General features: G+C 46.2%; 1 protein-coding gene across 7 annotated transcripts in view; it reads left to right on the top strand.

Moving 5' to 3' along the window:
* The window catches only part of LOC110503843 (breast carcinoma-amplified sequence 3), a 350,355-nt gene that overhangs the window by 193,930 nt on the left and 134,671 nt on the right, over positions 1-21,754 (top strand). Inside the window, exon 24 of one of the 7 annotated variants that reach the window (XM_021582403.2) lies at positions 4,509-4,642. The exons of the other annotated variants lie outside the window; for them this stretch is intronic. Coding sequence (XP_021438078.2) covers positions 4,509-4,519 — 11 coding nt within the window. The 3' untranslated portion in view covers positions 4,520-4,642. Of the gene's footprint in view, positions 1-4,508; positions 4,643-21,754 lie in introns of those variants that run through there. 7 annotated transcript variants of the gene reach the window in all.

The following is a 21,754-nucleotide window of genomic DNA, read 5'->3' as shown; positions in this document are numbered from 1 at the left end:
GGAGCGAGGCTGGAGCAGGAGTCCCACTACACATACAGGAGTGTGTCTTGGTTTATATGGTTGTTCCATATCTGGTATAATAGTAGATGATAGAGATATGAAACATGGTACAGTAGGCTGAATGATCATACAGTAAAGAGTGAGTATTGAGCTCACATCACAGGGCGAGGCACTATTGCTGCAGAAAGCGGCATATTTTTGTCACAATTTATATCAGTGTGAGATCGTGACAGTTTCACTGAGCTCTGATCTTTCTGTTGGTTATTAATTCTGGGAACACACAACCACACACACACACCACACCACTCAGACATACACACACCACTCAGAGCTCAGAGATACACACACACACCACACAACCACACACACACACCACTCAGAGCTCAGACATACACACACCACACACTCAGAGCTCAGACATACACACACACATGCAACCACACACACACACACACTCAGAGCTCAGACATACACACCACATACACACACACACACACACACACACACACACCTCTCAGAGCTCAGACATACACACACACAACCACACACACACACACACACTCAGAGCTCATACATACACACCACATACACACACACACACCACTCAGAGCTCAGACATACACACACCCACACACACCACACAGCCACACACCACACCACTCAGAGCTCAGACATACACACACACCACACACTCAGAGCTCAGACATACACACACACACCACACAACCACACACACACCACTCAGAACTCAGACACACACACACACACACACACACACACACACACACACACACACACACACCACTCAGAGCTCAGACATACACATACACACACTCACATACCACACACTCAGAGCTCAGACATACACACATAAACGCGGATCTTTCACATTAGGTTTGTACTGCAAAGGCATGCAACACTCTGGCACGCAGAAACACACACTGACCTCTCAGTTGTGTTGGGGCTCTGATCCACAGAGTGACGACAACAGAGCTGGTAGCTGTCCCATTAAAGGTTGAAGGATGTCTTATTTAGTGTGAGATCATCTGAGCAGATGCCTTGATGACATGTCAGTGTCTCTGCTCTCTTCCTGTCGTTTCCATTGGTAAAAGAGGCAGGCGCCGTGGTGGCAGGGTGAGACCACAGTCGTTGTTCATTTACAGTAGTCTCCAGAGGTGTCACCACTGGGATCACCCAATGACAGCAGAGACCGAAAGTAGTAATGTATCACGGAACGATTGAGAGTCCAACAGTTTTCAGCCCATGTTGGTTTAATGCAATCCCACTGTTAGTCACATGACTATAGCTTCAATGCTAGCCTCACCATTGCTAGCTCTCTCACTCTCCTAGCCTTTAAAGCTGGGAGCATTAGCATGCAGCAAGGCGCTGACCTTAACACTGACACCCGTACACTACCTGCATCCCAAATGGGCACCCTACTTCCTTAGGGCCCTGGTCAAAAGTAGTGCACTGTGTAGGGAACTGGGTGCCATTTGAGACGCAGATAAACACTGAATGATCATCTAAGAGTCACTGAATGTTATTCTTAGTGTGTTATCTGTTAATGGTATTCTACTGTTCTCCAGACCTGGAGCGGTAATGGCTGCCGGGTGCTGGGCTAGCATATTGACACTAATGGTTCTTACAGATCTGCTGGGCTGGTTGCCTCCCTCCCTCTGTCCTCCATAAACATGAGCCTAGTGAGCGTTGGTAATGTAATGTCCACCGCACCACTGTACTGTGCTAATATAGTCAGTCACTTCCATTAGGATGGGCTCTCTATCGCATCACTCTCACTTGTGGTCCCGCAGTCGTTACCCGCTCCGCTCATCATTCTATTAGAGAGCAGGAGGTGGAGAGAAAAAAAGGTTCCCTTTTCATTTCCATCTGGAGCGCGGTGAATGAGGAATGGGTGGCCAGGGGGTATGTGTTGTTGTTGTCTGTGTGCCCAGCCCTGTGCCCGTTATGTAAATAAATGCCCCCGCTTTTTAAAATATCTCTTTCGGGCAAATTAGACAAAAATGCTCTGCTGCAAACAGCTGTTGCATTCTGAACAGATGGTTGAGGAGCCATCATTCCTTTGTTTTTAGAGAGAGACGAAGGGAGGCACCCACGCTGCCTGTATCCTCAAGGCTTAACCCTTGGCTCGCTGGACTGTAGATACATTTAGCATATTTATTATGGAGTGGGGGGTTGTCACCTCCTTAAACACAAGTGGTGTGATTGTCCTGGGCAAGGGGGGTCGTGGTTGTTTTGTTGAAGGTCAGCTGCCTGGTTTCTCTTTCTCTGTGTAGAACGGAGCAGACTGACCAGTGCAGGTGTCAGGTCTCCATGTCAGTAGAAACACTGTAGTCTCTATGGAGGCACATATTATACTGAACTGAGCTGTACTTTGATATTTCTCTGTCACTTTCAGACACATTTTTTGATCCTAGTCTAGTCAATGTTTTAGGGGCCAGAAATGTGTTTAGCATCGCTACAGAAAAGCATCCCACACACACTTCCCCTAAACACACACACGCGCGCGCGCTCTCTCTCGCTCACACACTTTTAGTTTAGTTCCCTGCGGTCATCCAAGCTCAACTCTCAATTTTCCTGTGACATGCCGGTGCATGTTAAACGCTGGATATTTATAACCTGGCCTTTCTCTCTCTCTCTCTCTCTCTCTTTCTCTCTCTCTCTCTCTCTCTCTCTCTCTCTCTCTCTCTCTCTCTCTCTCTCTCTCTCTCTCTGTCTCTCTCTCTGTCTCTCTCTCTCTCTCTCTCTCTCTCTCTCTCTCTCTCTCTCTCTCTCTCTCTCTCTCTCTCTCTCTCTCTCTCTCTCTCTCTCTCTGTCTCTGTCTCTGTCTCTCTCTCTGTCTCTCTCTGTCTCTCTCTGTCTCTCTCTGTCTCTCTCTCTCTCTCTCTCTCTCTCTCTCTCTCTCTCTTTCTCTCTCTCTCTCTCTCTCTCTCTCTCTCTCTCTCTCTCTCTCTCTCTCTCTGTCTCTGTCTCTGTCTCTGTCTCTCTCTCTCTCTTTGTCTCTCTGTCTCTTTCTCTCTCTGTCTCTTTCTCTCTCTGTCTCTTTCTCTCTCTGTCTCTTTCTCTCTCTTTCTCTCTCTGTCTCTGTCTCTCGCTCTCTTCCTCTTCCTCTGTTAATGGTCAGTGCACATTGCTGCCACCCCTCTTCCTGTGTACACCCCCATTTTCTTCCTCAGTGGCGTGATAATGGCTCTCTCACCCCAGGCAAACACAGGCACGCTGGTAGTGTGAGAATGAGAAGTAACGTTCAACTTTAAGCTAATATAACTGCTCAGTGAAAAACTACTCTTTGCGTAGCTGACTCAGCAGGATTGTGGTCAATTCAGAAAGTAATTCCAAATGTCTAATATTCCTAATTGAAAAAGAATTGGAATTTCAGTACATGTCCTGAATTGACTGGAATTGAAATGGAACTGATCCCAAACCTGACTGTGTTGATTTGTGTGTCTGTGTTTGGTATATGTGAGCATTAATGTGTATGTTTAAAGATCAGCCAGACATGCCATACACACCTCATCTCTTTCTCACATTCAGGCGGTGCTTGTGGGCGGTAGGTTGGGTTGCTAGTTTGGGAGCATGATTAGTGAGCAGACAGACAGAGAGACAAGACTCATCTGAGGAGGGGAGAGATGGAAGCAGAGCAGTAGTTCACGTGGGGGTCAGCTGCTGCTCCCTTCATTTTAATTGAGTTAAGATGGGCAAATCTGAGCTCTGCTGCACACTGCACTCATTATCCATACAGGCCTGTACACACACACACACACACACACACACACACACACACACACAGGACCTGCACATAATTAGACCAATGACAGACAGGCAGCACAGACCACTACTTGCAACACACACACACATTAACACTTTTGCATTACTCAGCGACACACCCAGTCATACATGAGCGTTTATCCAGTCCAACACACAAACTTAAACACATGAATACTGTACTAAAGGTTTTTTCCCAATTCGCATTTGAGTTTTGAGTCATTACTGCTTTGACCTGATATAAACGTTACCCTGATGCCAGTCAGAGCCAAGGAAAAATGGTGTATTTGTGCTTCCTTTGTGTGTGTAGTTTGACTCTCTGGTACATGTTCTATTATTCCTTGTTCTGAGCTGGAGCAGGTTGCTCTGCTGTCTCCTCTGTGCCCTTCCTCTCTTATTCAGAAGGCACCATGGCCAGCCGAATGGGTCATTTAGAAGAACTGGGGAAAAAAACTTTTCCTTTTTACTTGGCTTGGAAACAGTAAAAGGTGTGCCCGGCCTAGGATACACAAAAGAGGCGTGTCCAGACTATCTAGTAGGCTTCTGATAGGTTGCATGTACCCATCACTCTCGATCACACCGCCCCCTCCGAAAACAGTAGCTCCCTCCGAAAACAGTAGCTCAGTATAATGATGGAATGGAGTTGCATGCTGGGTGGGAAAAAAACAGATGGAAAATCCATTTAAAACGACACTGTTTTTTTGTTTGTGTTTTGTTTTCTGCAGGTATATCCTGAGGGAGGCCGGTTCTGCCCATAGTTATATTTATTTGTCATTTCTTTGTATTTTGCTCGGCTTTTCTGTTTTAAAGCATGCATTTACATTCCACCATCTCCCTCCACTTCCTTTATTGATTTGCCATCATTGGGAGGGAGTGAAGAGGAAAGGCGAGAGGAGAGATGGAGGAGAGGACCCCGCAGGCCAGCGCTGTGAGGGAGTGAAGAGGAAAGGAGAGATGGAGGAGAGGACCCCGCAGGCCAGCGCTGTGAGGGAGTGAAGAGGAAAGGAGAGATGGAGGAGAGGACCCCGCAGGCCAGCGCTGTGAGGGAGTGAAGAGGAAAGGTGAGAGGATAGATGGAGGAGAGGACCCCGCAGGCCAGCGCTGTGAGGGAGTGAAGAGGAAAGGTGAGAGGATAGATGGAGGAGAGGACCCCGCAGGCCAGCGCTGTGAGGGAGTGAAGAGGAAAGGAGAGATGGAGGAGAGGACCCCGCAGGCCAGCACTGTGAGGGAGTGAAGAGGAAAGGTGAGAGGATAGATGGAGGAGAGGACCCCGCAGGCCAGCGCTGTGAGGGAGTGAAGAGGAAAGGTGAGAGAATAAATGGAGGAGAGGACCCCGCAGGCCAGCGCTGTGAGGGAGTGAAGAGGAAAGGTGAGAGAATAAATGGAGGAGAGGACCCCGCAGGCCAGCGCTGTGAGGGAGTGAAGAGGAAAGGTGAGAGAATAAATGGAGGAGAGGACCCCGCAGGCCAGCGCTGTGAGGGAGTGAAGAGGAAAGGAGAGATGGAGGAGAGGACCCCGCAGGCCAGCACTGTGAGGGAGTGAAGAGGAAAGGAGAGATGGAGGAGAGGACCCCGCAGGCCAGCACTGTGAGGGAGTGAAGAGGAAAGGTGAGAGGATAGATGGAGGAGAGGACCCCGCAGGCCAGCGCTGTGAGGGAGTGAAGAGGAAAGGTGAGAGAATAAATGGAGGAGAGGACCCCGCAGGCCAGCGCTGTGAGGGAGTGAAGAGGAAAGGTGAGAGAATAAATGGAGGAGAGGACCCCGCAGGCCAGCGCTGTGAGGGAGTGAAGAGGAAAGGTGAGAGGAGAGATGGAGGAGAGGACCCCGCAGGCCAGCGCTGTGAGGGAGTGAAGAGGAAGGTGAGAGGAGAGATGGAGGAGAGGACCCCGCAGGCCAGCGCTGTGAGGGAGTGAAGAGGAAAGGCGAGAGGAGAGATGGAGGAAAGGACCCCGCAGGCCAGCGCTGTGAGGGAGTGAAGAGGAAAGGCGAGAGGATAGATGGAGGAGAGGACCCCGCAGGCCAGCGCTGTGAGGGAGTGAAGAGGAAAGGCGAGAGGATAGATGGAGGAGAGGACCCCGCAGGCCAGCGCTGGGTGGTTTCCGTAGAGTACAGAGGACGTCTGTCTGTCTACCATGAGGGTAGGACCACTAGAAGAGACCCTGCGAACCCCACTGTAAAAAAGCACTCCGATCACAGCAGTCCAAAGTTGTTTTCAGGAGCCGGAGTGTTGACTTCGTCAGCTCAGAGATTGACCCCAAAATGGCTGCCAGGTCAGAGCAGTATCAGCCTGCAGCTGTAAACTGAGTGAAAGTGGCCCCAGCTGCCTCTCTCATTGTGTGCTGGATGTGTTGTATTGCTACATATGGGTAGGCACAGTGAACACTGAACAGCATTCGCCCTCAGGGGCTGGGAACAAGCCTCATATTGTATAGTATGGCTTATGAGCAGAATGTGTGTTTTTCTTTTCTTTTTGACAAAAGGCGGTTAGTAGTGCACATGAATGCCAGGGCTGTGTGAAGATGACCTATGTGTAAGAGTAGCTCTCTCCTCCATCTGTCAAAATATACCCCCTCCCCTCTCTAACACTGCCCTGAGTGTACAAAATATACCCCCTCCCCTCTCCAACACTGCCCTGAGTGTACAAAATATACCCCCTCCCCTCTCCAACACTGCCCTGAGTGTACAAAATATACCCCCTCCCCTCTCCAACACTGCCCTGAGTGTACAAAACATTAGGAACACCTTCAGAATATTTTTGTCGGTGCATGGTGTGCAAGGTGTCAGGTGTTCCACAGGGATGCAGGCCCATGTTGACTCCCATTGCTTCCCACAGTTGTCAAGTTGGCTGGATGTCCTTTGGGTGGTGGACCATTCTTGATACACACGGGACACTGTGAAAAACTCAGCAGCGTTACAGTTCTTGACACACTCAAACCGGTGCGCCTGGCAATACCATACCCGTTCAAAGGCACTTCACTTTTGTCTTGCCCATTCACCTTCTGAATAGCACACATACCAATCCATCCCTCAAGGCATACAAATCCCCTTCATCAACACTGATTGAAGTGGGTTTAACAAGTGATTAATAAGGGATCATAGCTTTCATGTCTACAGAATGTTATGGAAAGAGCAGGTGTTCCCAATGTTTTGTACACTCGGTGGATAGCCAGGTGTATACCTCAATCACTCCTGTCCTGTGGTTAATGTGTTAATCCTAGAGATATTCACAAGCGAAGCCCCTCCCTACCAGGAGGGCTTTTATTTTGTCTGTCGATGTAAACATTCTAATATTTGTAGGATATTTTTCCATATTTGTGATATTTGTAACATGTCTGTTTCCGTGTTGTCCTGTGCTGTATGCACATTAACGTTATATTGCTGTACAGTAACATGGTTGCATTGTTTACATTACATGATGACGTTATAAAACTATACAGACATTGATGGACTGTATAATATATAGACATGGTCATTGTTGCTCTAATGTTGACTGCCTGTAGAGACATTAAAGTCAAAGCCTAAGGTGAAGTCTGTCTCACATTTCTGGCCCACACGCACAGATGAATACCTGTATACTTTCCTACACACACACTTACAGTACCAGTCAAAGTTTTAGAACACCTACTCATTCCAGAGTTTCTTGATTTGTACTATTTTCTACATTGTAGAATAATAGTGAAGACATCAAAACTATGAAATAACACATATGGGATCATGTAGTAACCACAAAAGTGTTACACAAATCAAAATACATGTTATATTTGAGATTGTTCAAAGTAGCCAACCTTTGCCTTGACCGCTTTGCACACTCTTGGCATTCTCTCAACCAGCTTCATGAGGTAATCACCTGGAATGGAATTTCAATTAACAGGTGTAATTTCTTTCCTCCTTAATGCGTTTGAGCCAGTTGTGTTGTGACAAGGTAGGGGTAGTATACAGAAGATAGCCCTATTTGGTAAAAGACGAAGTCCAAATTATGCCAAGAACAGCTCAAATGAGCAAAGAGAAACGACAATCCATTACTTTAAGACATGAAGGTCAGTCAATGCAGAACATTTCAAGAACTTTGAAAGTGCAGTCGCAAAAACCATCAAGCGCAATGATAAAACTGGCTCTCATGAGGACCGCCACAGGAAAGGAAGACCCAGAGTTGCCACCTGCTGCAGAGGATAAGTTCATTAGAGTTAACTGCACCACAGATTGCATCCCAAATAAATGCTTCAGAGTTCAAGTAACAGACACATCTCAACATCAACTTTTCAGAGGAGACTGCGTGAATCAGGCCTTCATGGTCGAATTGATGCAAAGAAACCACTACTGAAGGACACCAATAAGAAGAACACACTTGCTTGGGCCAAGAAACACGAGCAATGGACATTAGACCGATGGAAATCTGTCCTTTGGTCTGATGAGTCCAAATCTGAGATTTTTGGTTCCAACTGCCATGTCTTTGTGAGACGCAGAGTAGGTGAACGGATCTCTGCATGTGTGGTTCCCACCGTGAAGCTTGGAGGAGGAGGAGTGATGGTATGGGGGTGCTTTGCTGGTGACACTGTCTGTGATTTATTTATTTACAATTCAAGGCACACTTAACCAGCATGGCTACCACAGCATTCTGCAGTGATACGTCATCCCATTTGGTTTCTGCTTAGTGGGACTATCATTGCTTTTTCAACAGGACAATGACCCAAAACACACCTCCAGGCTGTGTAAGGGCTAGGAGAGTGATGGAGTGCTGCATCAGATGACCAGGCCTTCACAATCGCCCAATTGAGATGGTTTGGGATGAGTTAGATTGCAAAGTGAAGGAAAAGCAGCCAACAATTGCTCAACATATGTGGGAACTCCTTCAAGACTGTTGTTAAATCATTCCTCATGAAGCTGGTTGAGAAAATGCCCAGAGTGTGCAAATCTATATTTTCATTTTTTTGGTTACTACATGATCTGTCATTTTATAGTTTTGATGTCTTCACTATCATTCTACAATGTAGAAAATAGTAAAAATGAAGAAAAACCCTTGAATGAGTAGGTGTGTCAACTTTTGACTGGTACTGTACATTCATGCGCGACTGCTCCTTTCAGTTTTGATGTGGTTAGAGAAACACCAGCTCATCCGAGCGTGATACCATAACTGTGTGTGTGTGTGTGTGTGTAGTGTGTGAGAGAGAGACATCCTTGCGTGGTGTAGCCCCTTGGCTCTGTGTGTGTGACCGTGTGTGTATAATGAACACAACAAGGAGAGCCAGGAGCAGAGTGTGTGTATAATGAACACAACAAGGAGAGCCAGTAGCAGAGTGTGTGTTTGTGCTAGAGTGTGATGTGTGTGTGTATAATGAACACAACAAGGAGAGCCAGTAGCAGAGTGTGTGTTTGTGCTAGAGTGTGATGTGTGACCGTGTGTGTATAATGAACACAACAAGGAGAGCCAGGAGCAGAGTGTGTGTATAATGAACACAACAAGGAGAGCCAATAGCAGAGTGTGTGTTTGTGCTAGAGTGTGATGTGTGACCGTGTGTGTGTATAATGAACACAACAAGGAGAGCCAGGAGCAGAGTGTGTGTTTGTGCTAGAGTGTGATGTGTGACCGTGTGTTAAATTATTTATACTAAGGGATGAAGGGGAGGTGGCAGGGCTTTGTTTCAACCCAATAATTATCTCTGGACTCACAGGTCTACGGTTAGTACTGCACACCCTGTTGTACACTCTTAACACTATACAGCCAGCCTATGCAGTAGACATTGTATTCCATCAGTGTGTAGGCTACACCTTTTCTGACTTCCCTCACAGATTGGGCCTTCATGTACTCCTCTGTTGTGTATGATAGAGACAGACACAGCATATGTATCTCCACACACTACTGCATTCTCCTAATAAACTACTGACCCTAACAAATGAATAAAGCTGTTCATTTTGGGGTAAAAACCAAACGGCTAAGCCTGAGTAAGCCCTGAGTGAACACAGCTAAGTCTGAGTGGGAACCGTGTCTCCTGACCTGGATACTGAATGTCTCCAACCCCCAACCCAAATAAGCAGCATGAGTGGACGTCCATAGGTCGTCCACTCTCTGTCTCTCGGTCTACCCTACATCGCCCCATCTCTCACTCCATACTGTAGACATGCAACACACACATTATACACACTGCCCCCCTCACACTCCACTACCCTGGGGGTATCTGTCAATACCATAACATCCCGAACATTAATCCTTGAATGCAACTCATCGATCTTCAAAGTGTTTTTTGCAACACGTCTGAACGTTTAGTCCTCCTGAACACACCCCAGGTCAACAACTGACTACCAAGGAGAAGTTTCAGCTCCTCCACAGTGTCTGACTAGAAGTCTCTCTCCTGTTCACTGTTAGTTCTACTGTGTGTTCTCTTTGGCTCTCCAGCCGGCCCCAATTTCAGCCATTTATCCTATACTTTGTAATCAGCACCACAATTATAACGCAGAAATACGCTGTGATTGCCGTTCCGTGTGTATTTTGGAAGGTTCCGGTTAGCCAAAAACAATAGCAGTCCAAACAGAACGACCGTTGGGTGGACTTACAGTAACCGTGGCCACCCGTGAAGAGGTTGTTGCTGCTTTGAAGTGTCTGGTCACAAATTACAGCCTGTCATAATGAAGTATTACTGTGCAATTACCAGGCAGAGCAGGGAAATGACCTGTGTGTCTCTGTCGGACACAGGGGTGCAACGGGAGGTTGGGAGAGGGAAAGTATCGGCAGCACAAAGCACCGTGCGGGGTGTGTGAGCTTGTGAATGTAGCTATGCTTCCTATTCTTCTCTGCATATACATCTTGCATGTGCCTACTACAATATGATGGTAAAGAAGGTGTGTATGAGTGTTTAAGTGTCCACCAGCCAGCTGTGAAAAAGTCTGCACACACACACACACACACACACACACACACTAAGAAAGAACAGGCCTGTTTGGCTGTGGTGCTGCGTTGCCCTCACCTGAGGAGTCTCTGGCCTTGTGAATAATCCAACAGACAGGCCCTCATACATAATGCAGCAGCACACACATGCTGCCCCCTCCATCCCTCCCTGCACGCCGTGCGCTGGCACCACCTCCGCTCTAACAAGGCCTGATCCATTTTTCATCAACACCCCAGTGCCTGGCCAGACCCTTTTCACATGCAGTGGGATTTCAGGAGGGTTTCTGGAGGGTTTCTGGAGGGATTTCAGGAGGGTTTCTGGAGGTTTAAAAGTTTTACTAAGTCGTCAGCCAATGTGTCTTACTCTTCTCCTATCTTCCTGTCTCTCTTTGTTATGTTTGGCTAGCTAGCGTGCTAACAGCAGTACCAGTACCTAGTCGATGTGCAGCGGTACGAGGTAAATGAGGTAGATACTGTGCCTTCAGAAACTATTCACACCCCTTGAATTTTTTATGGATTAAATTGAGATGTTGGGTAACTGATCTACACACAATATCCCATAATGAATGTCAAGTGGAATTTTTGATAATTGTTTTTGACCAATTAATAACAAATGAAAAGCTGAAATGTCTTGAGTCTCTTAAGTATTCAACCCCTTTTGTTATGGCAAGCCTAAATAAGTACACAAGTAAAATGATGCTTAACAAGTCACATAAGTTGCATGGACTTATGACTCATGATTAACATGATTTTTGAATGACTATCAAATCAAATTTAATTTGTCACACACATGGTTAGCAGATGTTAATGCGAGTGTAGCGAAATGCTTGTGCTTCTAGTTCCGACAATGCAGTAGTAACCAACGAGTAATCTAACCTAACAATTCCACAACTGCTACCTTATACATACAAGTGTAAAGGGATAAAGAATATGTACATAAAGATATATGAATGAGTGATGGTACAGAACGGCATAGGCAAGATGCAGTAGATGGTATCTGGTACAGTATATACATATGAGATGAGTAATGTAGGGTATGTAAACATTATATTAAGTGGCATTGTTTAAAGTGGCTAGTGATACATTTTTTACATCAATTCCCATTATTAAAGTGGCTGGAGTTGAGTCAATATGTTGGCAGCAGCCACTCAATGTTAGTGGTGGCTATTTAACAGTCTGATGGCCTTGAGATAGAAGCTCTCGGTCCCTGCTTTGATGCACCTGTACTGACCTCGCCTTCTGGATGATAGCGGGGTGAACAGGCAGTGGCTCGGACGGTTGTTGTCCTTGATGATCTTTATGGCCTTCCTGTGACATCGGGTGGTGTAGGTGTCTTGGCCATGCACACCATGCAACTCAATCTAGTTTGCAGACGACACTACAGTGGTAGGCTTGATTACCAACAACGACAAGACGGCCTACAGGGAGGAGGTGAGGGCCCTCGGAGTGTGGTGTCAGGAAAATAACCTCACACTCAACGTCAAAAAAACAAAGGAGATGATCGTGGACTTCAGGAAACAGCAGAGGGAGCTCCCCCTGTCCACATTGACGGGACAGTAGTGGAGAAGGTGGAAAGTTCCTCAGCGTACACATCACGGACAAACTGAAATGGTCCACCCACACAGACAGCGTGGTGAAGAAGGCGCAACAACACCTCTTCAACCTCAGGAGGCTGAAGAAATTTGGCTTGACATTTTACAGATGCACAATCGAGAGCATCCGGTCGGGCTGTATCACCACCTGGTGATACAGCCCACAACCTTAAGGATCTCCAGAGGGTAGTGTGGTCTGCACAACGCATCCCCGTGGGCAAACTACCTGCCCTCCAGGACACCTACACCACCCGATGTCACAGGAAGGCCAAAATGATCATCAAGGACAACAACCACCCGAGCCACTGCCTGTTCACCCCGCTATCATCCAGAAGGCGAGGTCAGTACAGGTGCATTAAAGCTGGGACCGAGAGACTGAAAAACAGCTTCTATCTCAAGGCCATCAGACTGTTAAACAGCCATCACTAACATTGAGTGGCTGCTGCCAACATACTGACTCAAATCTCCAGCCACTTTAATAATAAATAATTGAATGTAATAAATGTATCAGTAGTCACTTTAAACAATGCTACTTTATATAATGTTTACATACCCTACATTACTCATCTCATATGTATATACTGTATTCTATACCATCTACTGCATCTTGCCTTTGCTGCACGGCCATCGCTCATCCATATATTTACATGTGCATATTCTTATTAATTCCGTTACACTGTGTATATAAGGTAGTTGTTGTGAAATTGTTAGATTACTTGTTAGATATTACTGCACGGTCGGAACTAGAAGCACAAGCATTTCGCAACACTCGCATTAACATCTGCTAACCATGTGTATGTAACCAATAACCTTTGATTTGACTTTCTGTCCTGAATACAAAAGTGTTACGTTTGGGGCAAACACAACACGTCACTGAGTACCACTCTTCATTTTTTCAAATATGGTTGTGGCTGCATTATGTTATGGGTATGCTTGTCATCTGCAAGGACTAGGGACTTATTTAGGATAAAAAGTACATGTAATAGAGCAGGCAAAATCCTTGAGGAAAACCTGCTTAGGTCTGCTTTACAACAGACACTGGGAGATAAATTCACCTTTTAGCAGGACAATAACCTAAAATACAAGGCCACATGTATACTGAAGTTGCTTACCAAGACTGCATTTTTTCTGGTTTAGTTACAGTTTTGACTTAAATCTGCTTGAAAATCTATGGTAAGACTTGAAAATGGGTGTCTAGCAATGATCAACAACCAACTTAACAGAGCTTGAATAATTTAAATATTGTACAATCCAGGTATGCAAAGCTCAAGGGTTGTGAATACTTTCTGAATGCACTGCATGTACATATAGGTGAGGATAAAGTGACGAGGCAACCAGATAGATAATAAAAAGTAGCAGCAGCGTATGTGATGAGTCAAAAGGGTTAGTGCATAGAGGGTCAATGCAGATAGTTTGGGTATCTGTTTGGTTAACTATTAAGTAGCCTTATGGCTTGGGGTGGAAGCTGTTCAGGGTCCTGTTGGTTCATAAGGACTGCTTGGCGTTTTAGTAGCAGAGAGAGCAAGCAGTCTGTGACTTGGGTGGCTACAGTCTTTAACAATCTTCCTCTGACAATGCCTTGTATAGATGTCCTAGATGGCAGGGAGCTCGGCCCCAGTCATTTACTCAGACCTGTTGTGCTTGTTAGTGTGTTAATTGCTCCAGATCTTTGACACATAGCGCTGTTGTGTAGCGTGCTAACTGTCAGAGCTGTTGTACTAGCGTGCTAACTGTCAGAGCTGTTGTACTAGCGTGCTAACTGTCAGAGCTGTTGTGTTAGCGCGCTAACTGTCAGAGCTGTTATGCTAGCGTGCTAACTGTCAGAGCTGTTGTGTTAGCGCGCCAACTGTCAGAGCTGTTGTACTAGCGTGCTAACTGTCAAAGCTGTTGTGTTAGCGCGCTAACAGTCAGAGCTATTGTGCTAGCGTGCTAACTGTCAGAGCTGTTGTGTTAGCGCGCTAACTGTCAGAGCTGTTCTACTAGCGCGCTAACAGTGGCGGGGTCAAGACCCTCAGTGAGCCACTGGCCGGTGCCCTAAATGAGAACCATGCCCCATTCAGGGATGGGAGTGGGAGAGAGCAGGGACAGCAGCTGGTGGAGGATATAGTAATCATTTATTAAAATATGCTTTCTCAAGCCCACCAAAACAAAAAGGGCCCAAACCCAACAGCTGGGAAGGGTTGGAAGTAGCCCCAAGGCTGGCAAGTCCCCCTCCAGATGGGGAGGTTAGGCCGGGGCTAGCCAGGCTGCTCCACTTAAACTTCAGATTCCCATTAAGGAGCCCAAGATTGCAGAGGAAGGGAAGAGGAAGAAAAGCAAGGAGCATGACTGCTCTGTTTTTCACCCCGCTTAATCAAATAAAGCAGGAAGCTTCCGAGACGGAAGACTTGTTTATTGATATTTACGAATACTCTCCTACCCCCTCCTCCCCCCCTCTTTTAGATTTATTTTCAAAAATATTTTTTTTACCTCATATTCTCTGGAATTTTAAGCCTGTTCTATGCTTGTCGTATATATATGTCCGCTGAAGAAGCTGAGAATGTCCTAACCTAATAGGTCGCTTTTACTCTTATTTTCTTCTCTGTAAATGTTCCATTCTTTTAAATTGAGCCACAGGGAAATTTAGAGAGCCCCACATCCGTTGTACTGAGAGTGAATTGCAAACGCAGGTCAGTTTGTTCTAATTTGTATGAATTGGCCACATGTAACAGACTTTAAATAAGAATTGATGGCCATTTTTCCCCTTGCGCTGATCAAACACACGCGCACAATCCTGGTGTGAGTATTGTGTTACTACAGAATGTTAGATTATTAGATTCTATGGTGAAAAAGCATTTTTAAGGAGTTCACAGAGGCTGTTCAGGGTTGGTCTTCAAGAGCCGTTTCGCACAGCGCTGGTAACAAACTGGCAACCCTAATGCAGATCTGATGTGAGCCAGTGCCAAAAGAGAAACTCAATAATTTACAAAGCAGGGATGCTGACATAGAGAGGGGCAAGTTACCCAATCTGGCAACCCATTTCCAGAGTTGCCATTTGATCATTCTAGAGAGAGACTCCTTTAATGTTTAATACTAGTATGAAGTTGTGGTGTGTGTGTTAAACACTATGTATGTTAAAGGGTTCCATCCTACCACGAATCCCTATTGCAATAACAAAACGTGTGGAAGAGGTAGAAAGTGCATTGAGCCCTGAGCCAATCCCCCTTCACTTCCTATACAAGCTCTGGCGTAGGGAGTACCACAATTTTCCAACTTATTGGAATATGAAAACCCTAGAATACTCCTCAGGCATCCTAATGTAAAAATCATATGTATGGCCATTTTAAAGGAAAAGGAATTGGTATGTGGTCTATGGGAGGATGATATTATACCCACATTATATTGTTGGAAAATGTCATTGTGAGCTAGATTATAGGTTTGGATGCCAAAGAGGATGTGTACACTTTCAGATATTGACATCAACATTTACTTCACTGAAGTTTTTAAAGGTATATGAAAACATTCCTATTTGAAATGATGATATAATTAGATGGTAGGCGTCGTAGAGTTCACATCATGTTATGAAACATGAGAACTGGTCTTCATTTCAACAAAGGACGACCACTTTCTTGATAAGCTCATGTTGTGGTGGCATGTCTTGGTTCATCAATGGTGTTATTGTGAGAAGTCACTGAGAATTGACAGCTTAATTTCCCAAACTGTCTCTCTTTCCCTATTTCCCTCTCTCTCTCTCTCTCTCTCTCTCTCTGTCTCTCGCTGTCTCTCTCTTTCTCTGTATCTCTCTTGTTCTCTCTCTCTTTCTCTCTCTCTGTATCTCTGTCTCTCGCTGTCTCTCTCTTTCTCTGTATCTCTCTCATTCTCTTTCTCTGTATCTCTGTCTCTCTCTCTCTCTCTCTCTCTCTCTCTCTCTCTCTCTGTGTCTCTCGCTGTCTCTTTCTCTGTATCTCTCTCGTTCTCTCTCTCGTTCTCTCTCTCTTTCTCTCTCTCTCTCTCTCTCTCTCTCTCTGTATCTCTGTCTCTCTCTCTCTCTCTGTATCTCTGTCTCTCTCTCTGTATCTCTGTATCTCTCTTTCTCTGTATCTCTGTATCTCTGTCTCTCTCTCTGTGTCTCTCGCTGTCTCTCTCTTTCTCTGTATCTCTCTCGTTCTCTCTTTCTCTCTCTCTGTATCTCTGTATCTCTCTTTCTCTGTATCTCTGTCTCTCTCTCTCTCTCTCTGTGTGTCTCTCGCTGTCTCTCTCTTTCTCTGTATCTCTCTCGTTCTCTCTCTTTCTCTCTCTCTGTATCTCTCTCTCTCTCTCTGCATCTCTCTCTCTCTCTGTATCTCTGTCTCTCTCGCTTTCTCTCCCTCTCTTTGTATCTTCACTCAGTCTTACTATTTGTGTGAGCTCTCTCTCTATGACATCACCTCGGCCGGCAGGAGTCTGCGTGTGTCTTGTGACAGCAGCAGTAGACACAGTGAGGTAATCCAACCCTAGCACGGCAGCCCTCCACCTCCAGCCCTCTGGGCCGGCTACTCACTGCTCCCAGGGTCAAAAGCAATGACCTCTAGGGTCTAGTGAGGTCAGTGTCCCGGGGCTCTGCTGTTCTCCCGAAACACTCCTGCTGCCCACCCCTCCCAGACATTACTGGCCCATTAGGGGAGGAAATTGAAAACACGTACCCCACCCCCTTACACACACACACACACATAGGGGCAGCCAGCGGATGCCATTTGTAGGGCCTAATTTTAGCTTAATTAAGATGTAGCTGAGGAGGTGAGAAGGGTTGAAAGGTGAGACTGACAGAAGGGGAGAATGTGCTGTTGATGAGAGGTCAGAGAGAGGGGTGACTAGCGCCATGCGAAGCTGCCAACAAAACATTCACCCAGGAGAGTGTGTGTGTGCTGTTGTCACTTGGGTTCAGAAAAAAGTTACGGACCCTTGACCTCTACTGCACTAGATGACTAGTATTTTTAGCAAATTTTTTGCAAATTTCATCATAAAAAAAGATGAATAAATTCAATTATTTGCTTCTACATGTTTTTCTACACATCACAATGGACGCTCTGCATTCAGACATTACAACAAGAATGAACACAGCTATTCAGATCCTGGAGTTTTTAAGAAATCTGGTTCGCAATTTGGTTCGCAATTTGGCCATCACTACAGATTAGTCCTAACCAGGCTTGTTAAACCACAGCCTGGTCTCTGCTCTCCTCTCGTCCTGTAACATTAGATCTCAGGGTCTGGGACATGGAGTGTACATGTGTATAAAACAAAATGTCCCAAATGGCACGCTATTCCCTATATAGTGCACTACTTTTGTGAATTGCATGAATATTATTATATTACTTTTGACCAGGGCCGTAGGGCTCTACTCAACAGTTGTGCACTATATAGGGAATCGGGTGCCATTTGGGACACATCACACTCTCACCTCTAATGAAAGAAAGCAGCCTCCCTCTGTTCATTAGCCCCAGCCGTATTGAGTTAGAGCCTTAACCCTCTACCCCAGCCTTTATTAAAGCATGGGTCTCAGACCTGTTAATGGTGGATCGCCATGTGTCAGAGTACGTTTAGAATTATTTAATTCATTACTGGAATTGATTTTGGCCAAGTGAAACTGCACTCTGTGTTCAGGGCGTCTCTGCTTCGCAGCGGTGTCTCTGCTCATTTTGGCAGCTGCGCGATTGGGTGGAAGATGGCCGTGTGCTTCAATGTTTACCAGATATTTTTAAGGCAGTTTTCTAGAAGATACAGTAACTACGCGACACACACGCTGCAGTGCTGTTGTTCAGCTGCAGATGATGCGCTGTCAGCCACTGGCTTGTAATTCCCACTCGCCATCACTCACTGCTGTCATCGAATGGACTCATACTAGCCACAAGTTCTGACAGTTCAATTGTCATGAAACGCAAATACAGCGACGAGTTCTCTCGCTAGGTTTAATACAAACGTTGAGAAATAACGAAGAGCGCCCATAATGTATTTTGTGCAGGGAAGTGCATAGTAATGAGTCTCTCAAAACGGAAAAATTTTAACGACAGGTCCTTACCAAACATACACAGCATGACTGTAAACCCAGGGAGGTCTTTCAGAGCATGGCAGAATGCTCCAGGAAACAGTGCTTCGACAGTGGAAAATAAGTCAGCTAGCAAGGCGTTGTTGTCATTTTATAACAGAAATAAGGGAGTACTAACTCTCATAGTCGATGTGAGTTTCTCTTCAAACAATCCCCTTGTACACAGCCAATAGCTAGCTAGCTAACGTTAGCCAAAGCAATCCTAACTACTGAGTGCAACCCTAAGTAACAGTACAGATGAAGATGGAACAAAAACTGTTGCTGTTAAAATACAAGCAATCATTTTTATTCTGAAATGGAATACACTGATTGACGTGTTTTTTGAGGATGAGAAACTGACTGAGAAAGCAGTAGATGTTCTGATCCAGTTTGGCACCACAACCTGCGTGAGTCAGGGTTCTCAACTGTCAACAACTGAGCCCAGAATAGACCTGCTTGTTGAAAACTTCAATCAGTCACACACCTATCATTATGACTGTGTGTATGTGTGTTTTCTTGTCTACATCTATGTGATGTGATCAATCAGTTTTTTCCCATTCAGAATAAAAAGGATCTTTTGTATTTTAACAGCAACAGTTCCAACCTAGACAGATAAGTGTGTTTTAATGGGGGAAAGGGAACATGAATAGCTATTTACATGGGTTTTTCATTTCATTGTTATTAGTCTATGTTGCATTTATTAATGGGCATAAGGGCAATGAAATGTCCCGATATTTACATATAGTTGCATGTTTTTGTGAGCTTGGGTCCCAGGAAAACACAGAATTTCTCATTTGTGTCCCAGGCTGAAAATGTTGAAGAACTCCTGCTCTACCCTAACCCCTAGCTGCTATTCCCTTCCCTGGGTTGTGTCAGTCCCCTGCCTAGCCTACTACTGACACTGAGATGCTGCCCACCGGCCCGCCCAGAGGCTTTTCCTCTCCCTCCTCCTCCTTTCTCCCTCCCTCTCCCTCCCGTAGGGGGGAAACATTTATCATTAGAAAGTTAGTGAAGAGTCACAAGCAGAGTCACAGGGCTCTGACATCCTGGAAGTCAGATCTCTGTAGTGGCATCCTGACCAGGTCAGATCTCTGTAGTGACATCCTGAATCAGGTCAGATCGCTGTAGTGACATCCTGGATCAGGTCAGATCTCTGTAGTGACATCCTGGATCAGGTCAGATCTCTGTAGTGACATCCTGGATCAGGTCAGATCTCTGTAGTGACATCCTGGACCAGGTCAGATCTCTGTCTGTAGTGGCATCCTGACCAGGTCAGATCTCTGTAGTGACATCCTGGATCAGGTCAGATCTCTGTAGTGGCATCCAGACCAGGTCAGATCTCTGTCTGTAGTGGCATCCTGACCAGGTCAGATCTCTGTAGTGACATCCTGGATCAGGTCAGATCTCTGTAGTGGCATCCTGACCAGGTCAGATCTCTGTAGTGACATCCTGGACCAGGTCAGATCTCTGTAGTGACATCCTGGATCAGGTCAGATCTCTGTAGTGACATCCTGGATCAGGTCAGATCTCTGTAGTGACATCCTGGATCAGGTCAGATCTCTGTAGTGACATCCTGGATCAGGTCAGATCTCTGTAGTGACATCCTGGATCAGGTCAGATCTCTGTAGTGACATCCTGGATCAGGTCAGATCTCTGTAGTGGCATCCTGACCAGGTCAGATCTCTGTCTGTAGTGGCATCCTGACCAGGTCAGATCTCTGTAGTGGCATCCTGACCAGGTCAGATCTCTGTCTGTAGTGGCATCCTGACCAGGTCAGATCTCTTTAGTGGCATCCTGACCAGGTCAGATCTCTGTCTGTAGTGGCATCCTGACCAGGTCAGATCTCTGATGTGACATCCTGGATCAGGTCAGATCTCTGTAGTGGCATCCTGACCAGGTCAGATCTCTGTAGTGGCATCCTGACCAGGTCAGATCTCTGTAGTGGCATCCTGACCAGGTCAGATCTCTGTAGTGGCATCCTGACCAGGTCAGATCTCTGTAGTGGCATCCAGACCAGGCCAGATCTCTGTAGTGACATCCTGGACCAGGTCAGATCTCTGTAGTGACATCCTGGATCAGGTCAGATCTCTGTAGTGACATCCTGGACCAGGTCAGATCTCTGTAGTGACATCCTGGACCAGGTCAGATCTCTGTAGTGACATCCTGGATCAGGTCAGATCTCTGTAGTGACATCCTGACCAGGTCAGATCTCTGTAGTGGCATCCTGACCAAGTCAGATCTCTGTAGTGGCATCCTGACCAGGTCAGATCTCTGTAGTGGAATCCTGACCAGGTCAGATCTCTGTAGTGACATCCTGGACCAGGTCAGATCTCTGTAGTGGCATCCTGACCAGGTCAGATCTCTGTAGTGACGTCCTGGACCAGGTCAGATCTCTGTAGTGGCATCCTGACCAGGTCAGATCTCTGTAGTGGAATCCTGACCAGGTCAGATCTCTGTAGTGACATCCTGGATCAGGTCAGATCTCTGTAGTGGCATCCTGACCAGGTCAGGTCTCTGTAGTGGCATCCTGACCAGGTCAGATCTCTGTAGTGACATCCTGGACCAGGTCAGATCTCTGTAGTGGCATCCTGGACCAGGTCAGATCTCTGTAGTGACATCCTGGACCAGGTCAGATCTCTGTAGTGACATCCTGGACCAGGTCAGATCTCTGTAGTGACATCCTGGACCAGGTCAGATCTCTGTAGTGACATCCTGGACCAGGTCAGATCTCTGTAGTGACATCCTGGACCAGGTCAGATCTCTGTAGTGACATCCTGGACCAGGTCAGATCTCTGTAGTGACATCCTGGACCAGGTCAGTTCTCTGTAGTGACATCCTGGACCAGGTCAGATCTCTGTAGTGACATCCTGGATCAGGTCAGATCTCTGTAGTGACATCCTGGACCAGGTCAGATCTCTGTAGTGACATCCTGGACCAGGTCAGATCTCTGTAGTGACATCCTGGACCAGGTCAGTTCTCTGTAGTGACATCCTGGACCAGGTCAGGTCTCTGTAGTGGCATCCTGACCAGGTCAGATCTCTGTAGTGACATCCTGGACCAGGTCAGATCTCTGTAGTGACATCCTGGACCAGGTTAGATCTCTGTAGTGGAATCCTGACCAGGTCAGATCTCTGTAGTGACATCCTGGACCAGGTCAGGTCTCTGTAGTGGCATCCTGACCAGGTCAGATCTCTGTAGTGACATCCTGGACCAGGTCAGATCTCTGTAGTGACATCCTGGACCAGGTTAGATCTCTGTAGTGGAATCCTGACCAGGTTAGATCTCTGTAGTGGAATCCTGACCAGGTCAGGAGGCTCACTACTACATGACTCATCTGCAATCTGGGCTGTAATAAAGTGTGAAAATTCAGTAAATGTATAGATTCCATAACACCGTAATACTATTGTTAGTGCTGGGTTTAGAGTAGAAGTGAATGAGAGCTTTCTGAGCGTGTTAGCTT

This window comes from Oncorhynchus mykiss, chromosome 24, assembly GCF_013265735.2.
Source record: "Oncorhynchus mykiss isolate Arlee chromosome 24, USDA_OmykA_1.1, whole genome shotgun sequence".
NCBI lineage: Eukaryota > Metazoa > Chordata > Actinopteri > Salmoniformes > Salmonidae > Oncorhynchus > Oncorhynchus mykiss.
This window is presented reverse-complemented; position numbering and strand designations above follow the sequence as displayed.